This window comes from Microchirus variegatus, assembly GCF_963457635.1.
Source record: "Microchirus variegatus genome assembly, chromosome: 19".
NCBI lineage: Eukaryota > Metazoa > Chordata > Actinopteri > Pleuronectiformes > Soleidae > Microchirus > Microchirus variegatus.
Window position 1 is genome coordinate 7,315,645 of NC_139820.1, and position 19,177 is coordinate 7,334,821.

Genomic DNA, 19,177 nt, shown 5'->3' on the forward strand with positions numbered 1-19,177 from the left:
CTACTGGCTGGGCAAAAGGTTGCTCCCTTTCCATGTGACACACAAACACACACACACACACACACACATTAGGTGTTTGCGATCTTCAAAAAGGAAAGAAAAGTTGAAAATGGTGATACATAGTGCAATACCGGGAGGTGAAACGTTTGAAATAAAACTTCATTTGTGAAGAGTCAATATACATATATATATATATATATATATATATAGACCCTTCATTTCATAGCCTTTGTTTTTTCGGGAAAACAAACTGTAAATAAAATCCGTGTAAAATGTCTTTGGCTCAATCTCTTCTGCTTCAAAATAAATAAAAGTGTAGCTGACGAAGCGGTGAACTATTAGTATTGCACAACTTCAGAGATTAGCCAACGACTTGCCGTTCGGAAAAAAAAATGTTTTTTCCCCTAAACAAACAAACCATTTGTAAATTGAACAAAACACAAGGGAGCAACCTCAGCTTTAGGCCCTGCTTAATAACTGCAGAAAAAAAAAAAAAATTAACATGACCAGTACATATTTGATTGACATGTTAGTAAAATATTATGTTTCGTTGATAATGTCACAAGTTATCGTACACATCAAATAATCTGCCAAAATTTGACTGTAGGTTGAACAAAAGCATGTCGTGTTTTTTTTTGTTTTTTTTGTTTTGTTTTTTTGTATTTTTTTTTTTTTTAAAACCACAAATCAATACAAACTGATAAAAACAAAGATAAATCCAGCCAGGCTATTTTAACATGCAGGAAATAATTTTTTTTTTCTATTTTTTTTTTTAAGTCTTCACAATGAAATTAAAAATAAAAGAAAATCCATGTTGATTGTTGTACAGCTGTAAAGTGGTCAGAAAAAGACAAATCCAGCAACGGGTACTTAGAAACATGTCATGTACAGTGAATTAGTCATCTTTTAACAGCTGCAAACGTAAAATTCTCCTCTTTGACAAACCAGACACAGTTTAAAAAAAATGTTTTTAAAAGTTGGGTTCTTGTCCATTTCTGTAATTGTTTATTTCTCATGAATTTTGCATAATTAAAAAGGGCATACCTCATCTTTGAACGGCTTCTACAAAATTGAGGCGCTCCCAAAGTTCTTGTTTGTAAATACCTAGAAAATGCATATTTACAAGTATGTGTTGTTCTCGGCTAAGTGATGATAATAATAATAAAAAAAACAAAAAAAAAAAACATAGAAAAATAAAACAAAATCCAGAACTTGGAATTACAATGTGAAAATGTCAAATAAAACCAATGCGTGTATAAATCTCTCTGCTAACTGTTCAAAACACATTTTAATAGTTAGCTGTGGGGTATAAGCTTTTTTTTTTTTTTTCCTTTTTTTCTCGTTTTTATTTAATATTGACCGACTACAATGAGAGCCATGACGTATTACAATCAGATCAATAATTTGCAAACAGGGCAGTGGTGTTTTCACAGTTAATGAAACTACACGTAACAGAATTGAGCACTGGGCGACTGTTTGCGGTACTGTGTTTTTTGTCAGCAGTGAAATACATGTGTATTGAGATGCAAGAGGAAAAAAATCCATGTGGCTGAAGCAGATAAAAAAAAGGCATTGATGCCACACTTTTTTCACTGGGATTAAAGAGCGCGAGAGTCAGTGTCATTGTTTCAATCAGATCTAACCAGTCTAAAAACAGATGAGCTAATTATCTGAATGATCAGGAGCGACCTCGACAACATTTCCAATTCATTCTTATTCATCCGACGGTGTGTTTTTAAATGCCCTGTGATTGGAAAATATCAAGAACAAGGATGTGCTTTTCACTTAATATTTTATGGGAAATGATCTATGCATTTGTTAAAACTGGGAGCAAAAAAAAAAAAAAGAAACGGCTCAATTCATATTAATCTGGGATTGCCATACATTAAAATGCGTCTCACAAAGTAGGAAAAGCTCCGACGTAAAACATCTGGGAAACCAGTTTTTTGTCCAACAGTTTGACCATTTCCAATAAAATAAAAGACAAAAAGAATTTACACCCAACAAATTCTTTATATAAACACTTTCAAATTCCAGGGGGTATATATTATACAGTTAATATACGGAGCTAAAATTCATTGCGTTTAAAAACTGTTTGACTGGCAGTCTCGATCACACCGCACTCGCTTTTCAACTTACCCAGACTCATGACGCGACCTTTTTGACCTCACCACGCTCTCTTCACTTTCACGAACACCCACTGAGTACAGCAAACAAAACACAAAACATAAACTTAATGAGACAAAAGGAGCAGTTACTTTAAAAAAAAAAAAAAAGACATTGATGTCACCACATTTGACAAAAGATGAGAAACAACAGCCAACTATATAACGACACGTCTCGATAAGAAAGAAAATGAAACGAAGATAGGTTTAAAAATAAAATGACTGAGCGTCTGCCACAAGTGAAGCACTATAATCGGTAAAACTAGCTCACAGAGAGTGACGACTGCTGTTCTCTGGTCCTTAAAGCAAACCAAAGAAGGAACAACAGGGCTGTGGCTATTCTGCTATTTTTTTTTTTTTTTAAACTGTATTTATTGTTGCTGATGAGGCAATGGTGAAAAGTAAAATACAGTATGCTATCAGTATCCGTTTTATTTTTCTTCAGTAAATAATCACATTAATCACTAAAAATTACTGAAGATGATCCTCAGGTCAAAGAAAGAGTTAAGGATCAGGAGCCAACCAAAGAGAAAATGAAATCATAACGTAAATGCTATAATGGTATAGGAATTTAAGGACATGCCTGTGGCATACAATTCAGTCTTTTAGTTTCTTTATATGTACAGATTACAGGAAAAAGTATCTACTTCTATACACCGCGTCGGTTGACCACTCAGCTTTTGTCCATTACCACTATCAGACTGCAGCGGTCTGAAAATCAAGATTTAAACAACCACTCAAAACTGAGGAATACAAAAATTTTAAAACTTCAATGTACTGAAAATAAAACAAACAAACACCTTCAGTAAGGGGGGAAAAGCAGGTAGCTAAGCGGTCAACTAAGTCTCTCCTTTTTTTTTTATTAATTTTTTTTTTAGCATTACGTACATATACAAGTGTAGATAATATAAGTATATATTCATATATACATAATGAGTATGTATATATACCAGTAATGCATTCTTTATATATACTTATTTTCTTGACAGATATGTGAAAGCAGGAGAAAAGATGACTTACAAATAAAAAGTTAAAATGAAGCAAAATGCATTAAACAAACCTACTGATATAAACAATTTGTAAATGCACTTTGCACTATTTTTTTTTTTTTTTTTAAGAAAGTTTTGCTTTTTTTTTATTTTTTTTTTTTTATTTAATCACATATTATGTGGGAGAGGTGACACTCATTTAAAGTAAGAGTAGTACCCATTGCTACCATTTGAACTGCCTATACTCAGCTCCTGAAGGAGAGAGAGAGGGTCGCTGTTCTTTTTGGCCTGTTCAGGGCGAACAGCTCGAGGCTTGGGTGGAGCGCGGAGGGCACTCGCGTAGGACATGGTGGGTGGTTTGTTTAAATTTGCTGCTCCCTGGCCTGGCTCGACAGGAGCCTGTGGAGGAGGCGGCTGCTGCTGCTGCTGCTGTTGCTGCTGCTGCTGCTGCTGCTGCTGCTGCTTGTTACTGGGCATGAGAGGAGGAAACTGTCCAAGGTGCTGAAGGGAGTTGAGGGAGTGTGGGTGCGTCTGTTGTGCTGCTGTGACCTCAGCCTTCACCTGCTCTTCCGTCTGACGAAGGGCCTTGGAAGCTGAACATGGGAGAGGTGCGTCAAGAAGACAAGGGAGGTAAATTAAATTTGGAGTGAAGATTTAAGTTGTAGATTTTACAGCCATGATTTTAAAGCTACAGTGCATACACTTTGGTCATTTTTATTCTGTCTCCGTTGTGTCTTAATGAACAAAATATATTTGTATGCCACATCCTTTATCCTCCCTCTAAAAATTGGCATCTGTCAAGCAATACTATCAGACTGGACTGAGGGAGCATTTGTGTGTAAACAACGGCAGCACAGGGGTGGGCGGGGGCAAAAAGCTGTGAAACTGAAAACTTGAATTCATGTCTGTAACTTTGCGTGGGCACTTTTGTGTTTTAATGTATAGGCCAACTTGTTTGCAGCAGTCTCGCTAGTGCTGTTCTTCCACCTGTCTTGAAAAAAAATTAATCCGGTGTGCAGTGTGGGAACATCACTGGGCAACATAAGAGCTAAACAGCAGTATATTGATGCATACAAAGAAAGTTGTGTCGACTCATTTGATAGTGGTTTGACTATAACAGACATTTGTTTAAATGTTTACGTTATGCACTGCAGTTTGAAATTGAAACAAAAATAACAACAACAATATAATAATAATTCCTAACAACAACGTATTTAATGATACCTACCCATAATGTCCCGGTGCTGAGCAAGTGTGCCGGCTCCATTACATGGAATGTTCTGGAATGGACCCGGACCCCCACCATTGCTGGGCCAGGACTCATGTGAGGGATAAACATAGTGGGCATGCGGGTGTTGGTGATGCTGTATGTGTGGATGAGAGTGGTCCTGGTGGTCTGGTGTGCAAGGTTGGGGCTGCTGAGTCAGGGCATTGTGGGTGTTGGCTGGAGACGGTTCATCTGGGTAGCTGGAGGAGATGCGGCGCTGATAGAGTGGCCGACCTGGACCTCTAGGTTCATACTGTTCACACAGTGAGGATGGAAAACAAAAAAAGGACACAGGAATTAGATATTTATCTTCAAGATTTTCCATTTAGTAAGCTAGTCATAGATATAATCCATCTTCTTGAGTATAATAAGTTGAACTCAGTTTGTCATTTGCCAAATAAATAACGATTTTAGTTTTATAAAAGTTTTTGAAAGACGTGATGTAAACTTTTGACCTCACTTTTTTTTTTTTCAATGAAAAAACAAATACAAAATATTTTCTCAAAAACGTATTTACATGATCAAGATTTTACTTAACCAGGTAAGGTCCATTTCTTTGAAATAATACATCACAGATATATAAATGAATAGTGCTTACCTCATCTACATTTTGAAGGGCTGTGGCTGCTGATGTTCTGGGTGACAGTGGGTGGTAGGACTCCTGGTCTGGACCTTGACTTTGTTGGTGGTGTTGCTGCTGCTGCTGCTGCTGTTGCTGCTGCTGTTGTTGTTGCTGCTGTTGTTGTTGCTGCTGTTGTTGCTGCTGCTGCTGCTGCTGCTGCTGCTGTTGTTGCTGTTGTTGTTGTTGTTGTTGTTGTTGCTGCTGCTGGTGGTGAAGTTGCATCAGGTGAACTTGCTCCTGCCTGCTGGGGTGAGCCATGATGGGAAGTCCATAGGGAAGGTTATGGCCTTGGTTCCCTAACAGGTGGTTTTGCTGAGGTGGGCTCACTGATGTAGCTCCGCCGTGGGACCACTGAGCCTCTTGTAAAAGGTATTTGACTTGGGAGGGAGGAGGGCTGGTAGAGTGAGCTGGAGGCTGGTGTGGGTAGCTACCAGTATTATAAAGGGGATTCCCTGCATGCAGCTGCTGCAGAGCTGGGTTGTTGAGAAGGTTGTCATTAAGGAGGTCACGACCAGTGTCATGCGAGTAAGGTCCTGATGGGAAAGGGACAACGTGATTTGAGGTGGTGGCCATGGAGGATGTAGGGTCACTTGATGTACGCGACTGAGACTGCCGATACTGGAGAAGACGAGACTGAGGTGGGGGCTGCATCTCAGCTGCGTCCCTGGGCTCAGGCTGTTCCTGTGGGGGCATCTCTCTCAAGAGGCCTGGGTACCTGGGAATTGAAAATGCATTGATTTATGTCACGGTTTAAAGCAAACAAAAGTATGTAAACACTACCAAACCTTTTAATATTCAGACTGTAAAGGATTTAACTTACCTTGTGTAAGGTGGTCCAGTAGAGGCAGAAGAAACAGCGTCATCCTCTATATTGGCACCAAGGCCCCAACTAGCTGCTCGGAGCAGTTGATGGGGGATGCGAGGCATGCCAGGCTGTGCGAGGTGGGTGAGCTGTTGGGGCAATGGAAAGGTGACGTTGCCCTGGAGGAAAGGTCCAGCTACCTCCCCCCACTGGCCCAGTCTGGCTGCCTGCTGCTGTTGTTGTTGGCTCAGGGCCTCTAGAGCCAAGGGACCCTGGAGGTCTGAAAGGGCAAGAACCATGTGATTAATTTTGGAGTCACTGGTATTGACCTTTTTGGTTTAACAGGCAGGAAAATAAAAAATCACTGTAAATCAATTTCTAGTAAATCAGTTAAATTTAGGACACGTAAGAAAGACATATTAAAAACTTTATTAATTAAATTACGAGAAGAAGAAACAAACATTTATTTATGTGCCATTAAAAGCAACAGCAACAATCCTTTAATTGAGAACAAGGTTAATTGTCAACAAATGCATGCGAGGAATTAAGAAATTGCTTTCCAACAATGATGGAACCAGGTTAACTGAAATTAAACAGAATGCAAAGCAGGCTGCTTGAAAGTAAACTTGAGTACAATCAAGTGTATGGCGAAGGAGATTGCTTTGCTGCACCTATAAATCATACCATGGAGAGCATTATGTTGCTCTCCATGTTGTTCCTGTAACACATTTAAACATACAGTGGTCTGCTGATCACTCTAGTAGCTCATTAAATGAGTAAAATCATTTGTTAAGCAAAGTTTAAATATCTACATGAGCACTCACCCAGACCATCTCCCAAGCTTCCATCCTGTCCATCCTCCCCAAAGCTATTGACCCTGTTATGCTGCGACAGGCCAGGGTGGTGGCTTCCTGGGTGGCCCATTGGAGTCCTTATGGAGCTACCCATCTCCTCCACCCCTCCAGACTCTGTTCCATCCAAAGTGGGAGACTGAACAGCCCTATGAGAAGGTATTGGGCCACTAAAGAAGGAAGCATTGTGGCTACCACCAGCATAGGCTGGACTGAGCTGTTGCTGCTGCTGTTGACCTTGTTGGGCCATCCCTGGGTGTTGAGGCTGGCTGACCCGAAAAGGAAGCCTGGAAACTGGATACTGTGAGGGAAAGGGTCTTCCACTGGCAGGATGAGGAGGAAATGCTGTATTGGGGGGTGCCAGGTGGTAGTTGAGGGGTCTCTGGGCAGATGGGGGGTCTTTTCGATGGAGCAGCGCATTGGGAAATCCAACCAGCCCATCTGTCTGTGAGTCTAGACCTCGACCTGTGTCTAAATCTCCCTGAACCAAAAGATATACACCAACAAAACATTACAGTTGGCACGTCATATGATGTTCCAGATCTGGCAATGAGGCCAAACAGAAGAGATGGAAAAACACATGCCCATGACTTACCTGTTTTTCCTTCATGTCAGCCGTTTTCCTCTCTGGTGTCAGAAGACGGCTCTGTTCTGACTTAGGACATGCTTCTAATTTACCTAAGAAGAAGTCAAAACACAATGCAAACTTAAAAAACTTTTGCTTTTCTGTTCAGTTGGATTTCCTTTTTTGTATTTGATGACATAAGCATTACAGTAGAACAGCTTTGGGTGGTTATTTGATGTAGTGATTGAAATAAAAGCAAACCGTTTCTTATGGGGTCTGCCTGTGACTCCTTATCAGGACTGGGTTGGCCCATTCCTAGAGGAGAGGGGTGGGCCACTCCACTGTAAGGAATGGGGGAGCCTCGATTCTGTGCCTGCAACAAGTTGAAGTTGTAGGCCATGGCTGCAGGGTGGCTCATGATGCGAGGGTCCATGGCAAAGCGATTCTGGTATCCTGGCCAAGGCAACTAGACAAAAAAATAATAATTGACAAGTGTGCCAAGACGGAATATAGGGAGGTTAACATTAGAACTGTCCAACAAGGAAGGAAAGTCCTTTGAAGGATTGTAACTTTATTTTACTCAGCACACCCTGTGACAGTTTTGATGCTTATATCAGTGGAAATGTGACTTAAACATTTGTTGAATAGTGGCTCAGTATACAGGCTTTGTATTTGAATTTGTCAATAGATGCAGAAAACTTACTGGCAGTGGCATGGACATGACCATGTTTCCTCCATACACCGCTGGAACATACAGGATACTGGCACCTGTATGTGGATCTATCCTTTGCACAGGACTGGGTGACTTGCCCATGCCTGCTGGTGTACCACCCAACGGTGGTGTATATGCCCGGATAGGGTTTCCCATCAGCACGGCAGGGTTGGGTTGGACTGCAATGAGAGTGTGGAAATGTAATACAAGTGAAATCATATGGTTCTTAACCCTGGAGTGTTGACAAAGTGACAGCAGGCAGCACACAAGATTGAGTTAAATCTTGTTATTATTAGATTGGAAAATGTTAACACCACACTAGGATTCTGACAAAGGCAAAATATTAATATAACCTGTATTGATCTTGACATAAAGGACAAAAAGAAACGATGTGCCAAGATTTCATTAGATTTTCTTTTTTCCAGTTAGAGTTAATTTGGCACCATGACAATCTGCAGTTGTAAATGGCTGAAGCAAACCGATTGTCTTCCCTTGTGAACATCCTATTAAATCCTTGCTGTGTTGTTCACAGCTGCATCACTTTGGTGTCTTCAGTAGCTTCAGGCACTCATGCTTCCATCTGGGCCACTGCATTAGACTGGCTCATATCAAGCTGTCAATGTGTGTTTGTATGCTTGTAGTTAGAAAGAAAAAAGAAATAACGGCTAAGTTCACTGCCGAGTTGAAAAACCCGTCTCTAATACACAAAATACAGTAATGAGGACACAATTGTAATGATGTCATGATGTTTCTTTTGTACGCAGTTGTATGTGGAAACGCCATCGTTACATCTTCAGCAAAAGTGTATACTGATGTCCTTTTTGTCATCTTCAGGTTTGTTGAAGGAACACAGGTTGCATTTACTGTATATTGGAATACATTTTATATACACGCATCCTTCCAGCTCTGAGCAGCTTGTTTAGACACATTCGTTACTCCATTACCTTTGTCTTCTTTGTTCTTAAAAATAAACCTACAATATTCCATGAAATTGTTTTGATAGTTGATTTTGACTTATGATTGATTTTCTGTCATTTCCACTTTAGTAAGAGGAAATGTTTGGAAACATAAGAAGAAAAAAATATTTTTTATCTAGCAGCAGACAAATTAATTAGGAGGAGGAAAAGGAATTTTTCGCAATTCAATTCAATAACATATGTAAATATGTGTAGCTTTTAAACTTACCATATCCTTCAGGTGGCAGGTGCTCTGTGTGGTTTGCATGTTTTCCCTGAAAGAAAAAAATGATAATGTCTAAGTCACTGAGCATTGTGAGACTGGACAGCCAGCCATTAATCAATTTGCCCGACGACTGTTCGTAATGCACCAAAACATCTTACAATTCCCATATCATAACAGATCAGTAATTAAGGTTTTGCTTATTGTTCTGTTGCTGCACTGTAGATCTGAATCACGCCTTGCACTGTACACACTTGCATGCGAGTTATTACACTGTCCTGTGCTCTCACTGTCATTAAAATTACTGTCCAGAAAGAAAACAGGACCCTTTTTACCTGCATCTGTGCATGAGTAGCACTAATCCGACTGTGTGCTACATGGTGCCACAATATCTTAACACATCAACCCATAGTGGATAATGATCAACCAAAAAGGTGCAGCATTTCAATGAACTGGACCTTATTATTATTATTACAATTGAGTTACTGGTGTGATATTGGTCAGCAACAGATGAAAAGGTCTCACTGAAGCAACCAAAATAAACCAGGAAACATTTGTATGCAAGCAAAGGAAAACTATATATCACAGTACAAACTGGTACTGCATACACAATCTATGCTTTGTGGCTGAAAGTTACATTGTATAAATGTGAAGAGAATGTGTGTGTGTCTGTGCGTGCATCTCCACTGAGGAGCTGTGGCTCATTAGGCCCAGTGGGTGATGGCAGCAGGTTGGCAGCTGTGCTGATTTCGTTAACCTTTACCTCAGGGCAGGAGGGAGGATAGACACACAAAGACATTTCAACCAAAGGTAAACAATCAAGCATCACATCCTTCCGCCGACCTGCAAAGCCAGCTCCCTATCCGTGTTGTTTATTTGGGTCTAAAATTAATGATAAGGTGATTTCCTATGGTGGTGAAGCTTTTATCAGTTTCCCTCTCTATGATGCAGCATTCAATTTATTCTTGATAATGTGTTTGCCATTTCCACAAACCAGTAAATGGTTACCCATCCTGGGAACACAGAAAAACCACCAATACTACAGCTTCTTAAAACACCATTTACCCCGACTTGCCTAACTACCTTGCCTAATTTCATTTCTGCCTCCAAACTCCGTCTGCATCTCTGTTTTTAAAACACTATTTTATTGATTTACTTATAGACCACATAGCATAAATCGATCCAACAATTTCAGACTCTCCCATCACATCTGTTTGATGTCCTCCTTTCTGAGAAACGCCTTACCTTGGGGGGTGACTGCTGCTGCTGTTGTGGACCCTGCTTGTTTGGGGTGGGCTGTGTGTGCTGAGGATGTGGATGATGGTGAAGATGTAGACCCTGTGAAGAAGAATGATGCACCTGCAGAGGTCTGAGGGCACGCGGGATGAACTCTGGAGCCAGCGGGTTGAGGACATAGGTCTTCTTGAGCTCCAGAGCCTCGAGCTGAGACTTGATCTGCTCAAAGGTAATGCCATGTAGGCTTGAGTTTTGATGGCAGATGGAGACGAAGTGCTCCCAGAATTTTCTGGAAATTAACAAAGGGGAATAACAGATAAAGAAATTGACTTATTCTCTCTCTTTCATTGTTCCTCGTTTGAGTGCCTCATAGATCTTGTTGATTTCTTCCTGCTTCCCCCTCTTTTAGGACTGAATAGAACAATGTATATTTCCAACAAACTTTGCAAAAGCACATGTATAGATACAAGAGAGGGAAAAATAAGTAAAAGCAAAATCAGGAAAAAGATATTACACTAAATGGAAACAAAGTATTGCCGAATAGAAAAGTGGGAGTGCTCATATAGAATCTTTCCATAAACTAACATTAACATTAAATGAGCTGGCAGATTTTATGAACACAATTGGTTGTTTCCAAAACTTGACAGTACACTTCAGGATTTCCCCCAGTGCATTGCTTTACTTGCTTTTTTGTAAGACTCGATAGTTGGTGTTTAAGTATTGTTAATACATGTCTTACAATAACACATAATAGTCATCATTTCAAATTTCTTGTCAACTTTAAAACATTTTTTTTTACAAAAACACAGTGGGCTGCCGGTGAGCTGCCCAAGAGGCCCTACCATTGGGCTTAGTAGGTTTTCTGGGGGAAACCCTGCACCTCGTACCAAGATAAGTGTAGTTAGTCAGGAAACAACAGCAGGAAAAAAGGATTTAGCTTCCAACCTTTAGTAACATCCCAAACCAGCTAAGCCTAATCCTCCTACCGACTATATCTTGACACACACGTCATCTACTTCAAGACCTTTTGTTTCTGGGAAAGGATTCAACGCTGGCCAAATAAGGTGCCCTTTTTGGAAACATTTAATTAATTGTTCAATCTCTGTAGGCTGACATTAGCAGCAACCACAACAGCAAAGGGCCTGGCTCACCGGGATGACGAGCAGAGACAAAACAGAGACAAGACAGTTGCTATGGAGATAGGAGTTGTGGTAGGTGTAGAGATTGGTTGAAGAGGTTCAAATGGAGTGAAGAATCTGCAGCAAAAGATCACTTGCTTATAGCTATAAGGAACTATATGACTGCAACCAAAAGCTCAGAAAAGGAAACAAATTACACATGACTTAAAACTTCACACTCAACCTTTAAGACATATGGTGTGAGAGATACCCTGCGACTTGCAATATGCAAAGCATTAATTGAAGTAGAAATCCATTTTAAGCATAATAATATTCTACATACTGCAGGATTTAATGCTCATAATTACCTGCAGCGCCCAACAGAGCACAGTGCTATTGGGTCTCCTACAACTGCAACCAAGGATTGGGCTCTGGTGATAGCTGTGTTGAGTAGCTTGTAGTTGGAAAGAAAGCCATAGTCGAGGTCCTCCGTCGAGTCTTCAACCAGCTGTTCCTTACGCTTGATGGCCGTCTGTTTGTGCTTGCAGGTATGCCGTGTCCGCACAGTGCTGAGGAACAGCACCCGGAACTGTTTACCTGTAAACAATAAAACCTTTCGAATTACTCTGAGAAGAGATAAAACATATCACTAAAAGAAGCAGATTGGTTGATGGATTGAAGCACACCGTTTGATTGGCTGATCATAGTTGCAATTTAATTTTCAGTTTCAATCAGATGTTGTAAATTGTGCTACTACTTTTGATGAAAACTAACATTTACAACACAACTTTATGACAATTTATCGAAGATTTAGTTTCAGTATCTTTTCAGTTTCAGTTCATTTAGAAAAATCCTGGCTTGTAATTCATGGTATGGCCATTTCTCACCTTGGACATTGAGCACTCTCTCCACGCTGACCTCATGCATTCTCTTCTTTCGTAGCTCAGCACGAATGCGAAACACCTGGTCAGCATACGGGGACACCACTCCAATGCTGCCCTCGTCCAACTTCCCCCAGGCCACCGGCCACTTCTTGCGCAGCTCTTCTACTCGCTCCACAATCTCAAATACCTGAGGGGATGGAGAAGCAACACAACAGAAAAGAGACCTACGTTTTAAGTTTGTTTTTGGAAGGAAGTAGAATTTTGGCTCAGGGGCATCATTTTCAAACAATTAAACTGTAGGATGTGATTTCCAGATTTCCAGATCACAATTTGAAAGTAGATCATCATACACTGGTAACTACTGACATTAACCAATGGTAATACAAAGTTACAGCAGAATTCAAGTTCCAATAGGAGAGTTTCAAAGACAAACAAACCAACTGACTCACTTTTGTCAGTGCCAAATACGTTTTATTCCATACCCAGCAAACTTATTTTTCAATGTTCTTCAAGCCCGTACCTCAGCATTGTTGTAGTAAGCAGTGCTGTTCTTCTCTTGGACATCTTCTCCTCTGGCTGTGAAGAAGGTCAGTGGGTAGAAGTCCTTATGAGAGGGCTGCTTTCCACTTGCCATTAACTTCCCATCATAAAATAACTCTGATGTGTAGCTGCAGGAAGAGAAAACATATGATATGTGAAAAGGGAGAAAATTACTAACATTTTAAAATTATGGATGTGGCTGTCTATGTTACCATTGATCATGACCTTAATATTTAAAGCAAATCACAAATCCATTAGCTACACCCACAATAATGTACATCTGAAGTGTACTCAATCTAGCATTTATCTTAAGTGCTGTTGACCTTGAATACTTTTCTGTACCGAGGATAACTTTTGGGTTAGATACAAAAAACAATGTAAACTTCAGTTAATATTTCATATTCTCTCTAGTAACATGTCCACACAAACACAGCTCCTTATATTTTTTCATTAAGCTAGTGCCTGCATGAATGCAGACTTGGACAACCCCAAGTTTATCAACTCTTCTCTCTGCTTGCTCCCCGTTTTCCTCCTTCCATCACCTCCTCTCTCTATCGTCTCCTCTTTCCTCCACCCTTTCAGCCATAGTTTCAACACAAGGCAATGTTGAGGGCTTAACACCTACTTGATGATTGCTTCATGGGAGCGGTAGTTCTCACACAGGAGGATGCGACAGGGATATTCCTTGGGGTAGTGCTCATACAGTCGGTCCAAGAGTGAGACGTGCAGGTTACGCTCTCGTGCAAACTCACTGTACACAAACGGACTCAGCTGCAAATCAAGGGACAAAGGGCAGAGCCAAAGAAAGGGTCAGGGAGAGAAAGAAGAGTAAAGTTAGTTTCAAAGCATGTTAAAGGTGATTCATCATTCCATCACATTATTAAAAGTTACATATAGCAATGAGGTTAGATATACTTAAAATCTACAAAAGCAATACTCATTTATCTTTTGACTACTTACATGTACCATATGAAATTTATCACAATAAAATAACAATAACTTAAAAATTAATGCTTTTAGCCAACATAATGAGGTCCAGCATGGTCAATAAGAAAGAAAAAACAATCAACGGAGGCCTGAGCTTTCATTGATAATTTAGCTGGCTCTTCCACTTATATTAGATGAGGTAAAATGTTGTTGTGGGAGCATTAGGGAGATGAAGGAACAAATGACAAAACATCCATCCATTTTCTACCACTTTATCCTCAACATGAGGGACGCAGGGGTTGCTGTGCCAATCTCATCTGACATAGCAACACCAGTATACAATGTAGTTTAAATCTGAATCTGAAGCAATTACTGCACGGCTAGGGTCTGTGATGGACTGGCGTCCTCTCCAGGGTATACCCTGCGAATTGCGACCTAACGTGCTAGACAATAAGACTGCATGGCTAACTCTTGGCTCAGAAATATCCACTGCTGACCAGTAATCCTGTGCATTGTGAGAAACCTAGGTTTTAGATACCTCATGTTGGCATAAACCTGTGGCGGCACGAGTTTCTATTTATGTTTTCTTTGGTTTAGTGACAATGGCAACTGTCTGTTCCTTTGTATTTGAAGCAAGAGTGGAGTCGTAATCCACAGCAAAGCACAAAAGTATCTATTCTCTGCCACTGTTACATACAACTTTCAAGTTCAACAACTTTCATTTTAATTTATCTAATTATACAAAGAGAAGCCTCCACACATACATGCAAAGAAAATGTGGCCTTTTCCACAACTGCAGACTCATTGTTGAGTCCTTGAACTTACCTGCATGTGGTCTCCAGCCAGCACGATGCGAGTGGTCTTGCTAGCTAGAGCAAAAGGCATGATGGTTTCACACTCCATGGCCTGGGCTGCTTCATCCAGTAGGATATGAGAGAACAACCCTGCCATGACAAAGAGGAAACCAACATTAACTTGAAGAAAAGCTGAATTAATTTATTTGTACCATCTAAAAAATTTTAATATTGTAATTATAATAATGTTATTATAATTTGATAAGCGGGCACAAATAACACTGCTTGCTAAGATGAAGCAGCAATCACAGCTGGAACATAGCTATCCATAGCCCATCTAAAACCATAGGATAATGAAGGTCTTACTCAATGACTATTTATAAAAGCTTGTGTAAATTGTAGCCAGGCATTCACTAAAACAATACAGTAACAACTCTCAGAAAACATTTCACTTAGATTTAGCTTACATGTAAAATTCAAAAATGACAAATGAAACACTGCTATGTTTCAAAATGAATATAATCAAACAAACAAGAGACCAGTTTCATCAGATGATTATCAGTCTACGTAAGTAATGAGAATATTTTAATTATGGTCACATTCACTCAGTCACTCTCTCTTTTAACCAGCACTTCAAACCAAAAGGTATGGTTTGTGGACATTTTGTGGACCCTGATTTCAAAAGCTCAAACAGTGCTCGACTGTATAGGAGGAGGGGATGAAACAGCATTGCAAATGAGGAGCAGGGAGAAGGTAAGAGAGAGCCTGAATAACAACCAGAAAACAGAGTCTGAAGCCAGACTACCATTTCAACTGAAACATTTAAGCAGATATGAAATGTGATGGTTGGAAATAAGAGAAAAAAAGAGAAGCAATTTGAGGCAGCAATAATCCCTTAGTATGTGGCTTTTTTTTATTTTTTATTTTAATAAGCCGAGGTTTTCTCTGAAATGTGTGTACCTCATTGAAGCAGACTTGTAACTACAGTTGATAATTGCAATATGCGTGTCAAAAGATGTTTTATTAGAGCTCATTATGTGAGAAATAATGATTGATAATAATGTGAATACTGAAAGGTTGGGTGTGTTGTGAAAATCACAATATATACTGTTTCACCTGAAATATTATCTGAATTACTCTGACAACATTTGAGGTAACACTTATTAATGTAATATACAACTATTATGCAGACTCCAAAAGAGGGCAAAAGCACAAGTAAATCAACTCAAACGGAGATAAAAAAAAAAAAAAAAAGAACATTATCATGGAGTTAATGGATAAGGATGGGTTTAATATGGGTTGCTTTTTTTCCTCTTTCTTTCATACCTTTTGGTATTTAGTTATTTAAGAGACAAGTTCAACCTACTCCTTTTTGTTCACCATTCCCTTAATTGTATATGTGTATATATATATATATGTATATATATATATATATATATATAGATAGATGCAGATGCGTTAAATATCTCCAAGAAATCTTGCCACCATGGTTGCATGAATCCTTTTTCAATTATGTAATAATGAGTCTATGATAATGAGTTGTTAGATAGCAAAGACTATTTGATGTCAAAGAGGTCACTTACTGTGAAGACATAGTGTAATACAGATACAATTGTGCACATGAGTAAGATCTGGAGAGTAGGCATAAACTTCGAATCATGCACTTGAGTAATCTCTCAGCATTGTGTATAAATTAATGAACAGCCAAGTTGCACAGTATCTCACTGTGTTGGGAGCAATGGAATGCCAAGAGGAGAGTTATTTCAGACAGTGCTATCAAAGCTTGCTTTGAGCTCTTTATTATTTCCCCGTCTTACCCAACAGTGCAGCCATGGGGACGTCGTGTAAATGTGCTACCCCTTGTATCAGATTGTTAATTATTGAGGGCAGGCATTTCTGTTGACCTCTACAACACATTGCAGTCATGAGGAGCCCCGCTGCATCTCGCCTACTTGCTCTTTTACTTTGATCCACATGAACACGCAAGGGCCACATAATGCTCACAAATGATGTACATGGGTCATTACAAAATGGGAATGTTTCCCCTGGCAGGGAAGCAGAGATTGGAATGGAGGCTAGAGAGAGGCAGACATGGTCTTTATTAGAACCAAGCAGACGAACGAGTAGACATGAAGGAGAATAGGGCCTAATGTTTCACCTGGGACACAGCTGCCAGCCTTGGGGAACCTATCTCTAAAATCCTAATTACATTTCTGCAGCTGCTATCTGTCACTGGGCTGATAATTATGTTACAGTTTGGGCAAAACAATGGAAACAAAAGTAAAGATGGAGGAATAATAAGAGGCAGAGGTGAAAGAGTTTAGAGGCACAGTGTTGCAGAAATGATTTAGGAGTGATTGAGGTGACCCAACAGCAACCCCAAAACCTCAAATACCCCGTATCTTATTCTCAGTCTCTATTTTTCCTTAACCCTTTTCACACTGTAAAAATAAGTGCGAGAGGTACCATTCGGGTAATTATTTTACATGAAACAAGCTTCATAAGATGAGATTTGATTAGCAAAGTGATTTCAGACGGCAATAGTATATTGTAGTTTTTACTATAAAATATATTGTAATCTGCAGTAAATGAGATCTGACTTAAGACCAATGTTTTCATAGATCAATTTAACATCACGACATTACCATTTCAAATATTTGCACAATTCCTGAATTGACCCGTTAAAATTGAAGATCATAATAGGGACATCAGGTAACCACATCATTTTTCTGGCTATTGCTATATTCTGTACATCTGATAAAATGTATTTTGATTGCATTTTAAACTCCTGTGCTCATTCATCAAAAATGATTTGAACACTGCAAATTATGTTTCAGCTTTTCTACTATTTTTCTAAGGATCTCCACAGATTCTCATGTTTCAAGTTGACAAGGGAGATACGAACGGAATCAACCGCAGCCTTTACTCATGCAACTCACCGGGGTCCAAGTCAAGCTGGCAGAGGTACTGGGAGGTGCTGAGGGTGACCACCACCACACGGTGCCTGAGGATGTCCTCCCTTGTAGGCATCTGGAAAGTGAGATGTGTGCTGGATATGAGACAGTACTGCTGGACGACTGGGTGGACCGTCTTCACCCAGCGGTTCCTGAAGTATACCCTGGAGAGTGAGATGAAAAAGGATTAGGAAAACTGTTTAAGTAGTGTTCGTTAAAGTGTGTTTTATGTTTCATCACAAAGTCTATTTTGTGGATAAATTTAACGTAAAAAGTACTAGTTTTGGTTTACACTCATTGATTCATTTATTTGATTCAGAGATTGTGTCAAAAAGGCTCAAACAATTTTCAGAGTCAGTAAATACGTAAAGGACAGATTCACAGAGATGCATGGCTACACATGATATATATTGTGTCAGCAACAGATATACCTACACGTACAGACAGGAAGGAAATATCTCACAGATCATCTCCTTGGAGTGTGTGTTTTTAACACTCTCTCCCACTTTTTTGGTGCCTGCAGCCGCACTGCAGTAGTCTGCTTATTTTTTCTATACTTTATTTTCTCATCTTTATGAATTTAAAAAAATGCAGTCTCTGTGAAGCGCAACTCTCATTCCATGGTAGCACTACGGCGATGCATCAACACCTTAAACACCAACACCCCGGTGCCACTTTACCGTCACGTACAATAGAGAAGTGAGTTCACAAATAGCGTTGATGCCTCATAGATATTTTAAAATCACATGCTCATTTATTAATTAACCATCAGCCTATGATGCAAGTACATAATACGTTTGTGTCGTCCGTCTATCAGTCGGAAAATCATGGAAGAAGCTAGCTTAGTGAACGCTAGTTCACTTACGTCAATGTGTACTTTAAGGCAGTAATCAGTGAATTACAGGTGAAGCTGCTTTGACATAATTAATTCAAAGTAAACAGGCCTCGGACATCACACGGTGTTTTGATGAGTGTTTCTTTACCTGAGAGGTCTGGCATGTGGATTGCCTGCTTCAACATAAGGATGAAGATAGTCCTTAATGTAAAGGTCAGCTGCACTGTTGGAGTGGGTGCAGATCAAGACCCTGTACAGACCAGAGATGGACAAAGTCAGACATAATAAACATAATAAACAGCTGCTATACTTGAAGACAAAGACAAACCCAAGAAACATAATACCATCACCACTCGTGAAACTGTCTTTTAAATGATCACTTACAACAAATGAGAGTTGTGCAAAAATGTATTAGCTTACATAGAAAGACACGACTTGTATAATAACGCGTACAAGGTAAGCCTGAGCAGGTACTAAATATGGCATCTTCACAATTTTGCCAGTTTGATAAGCAGGCAGCACAACTGAGAGGTCACTTCCCCTTGTCTTAGCTTTTAAAATATCTATAATTCATCCTAAACATAGAATATTAAACATACTTGAAATGAAAAATGAATATTACATTGCTACACAGCCCATTTCTTTTTCTTTTACATTGCATATATACAGTACACAAATTAAAAAACTAAATGTTAGCTTCTGTTTAGAGCACACTGTCCCAAGGTAGAGCATTTACT

At 39.6% G+C, this 19,177-nt stretch overlaps 1 protein-coding gene across 1 annotated transcript in view; it reads right to left on the minus strand.

The window, feature by feature from the left end:
- Positions 1 to 3,173: 3,173 nt before the first annotated feature.
- helz (helicase with zinc finger) overlaps positions 3,174 to 19,177 on the minus strand; it is a gene marked incomplete at its 5' end in the record, with an annotated part of 30,173 nt that continues 14,169 nt past the window's right edge. The window contains 17 exons of the mRNA XM_083905500.1: positions 3,174 to 3,747; positions 4,383 to 4,674; positions 5,020 to 5,758; positions 5,864 to 6,125; positions 6,670 to 7,177; positions 7,292 to 7,374; positions 7,523 to 7,727; positions 7,965 to 8,152; positions 9,159 to 9,204; positions 10,398 to 10,677; positions 11,875 to 12,103; positions 12,394 to 12,577; positions 12,911 to 13,058; positions 13,556 to 13,701; positions 14,683 to 14,801; positions 17,591 to 17,769; positions 18,589 to 18,690. Coding sequence (XP_083761626.1) covers positions 3,350 to 3,747; positions 4,383 to 4,674; positions 5,020 to 5,758; positions 5,864 to 6,125; positions 6,670 to 7,177; positions 7,292 to 7,374; positions 7,523 to 7,727; positions 7,965 to 8,152; positions 9,159 to 9,204; positions 10,398 to 10,677; positions 11,875 to 12,103; positions 12,394 to 12,577; positions 12,911 to 13,058; positions 13,556 to 13,701; positions 14,683 to 14,801; positions 17,591 to 17,769; positions 18,589 to 18,690 — 4,108 coding nt within the window. The 3' untranslated portion in view covers positions 3,174 to 3,349. The remainder of the gene's footprint in view (positions 3,748 to 4,382; positions 4,675 to 5,019; positions 5,759 to 5,863; positions 6,126 to 6,669; positions 7,178 to 7,291; positions 7,375 to 7,522; positions 7,728 to 7,964; positions 8,153 to 9,158; positions 9,205 to 10,397; positions 10,678 to 11,874; positions 12,104 to 12,393; positions 12,578 to 12,910; positions 13,059 to 13,555; positions 13,702 to 14,682; positions 14,802 to 17,590; positions 17,770 to 18,588; positions 18,691 to 19,177) is intronic.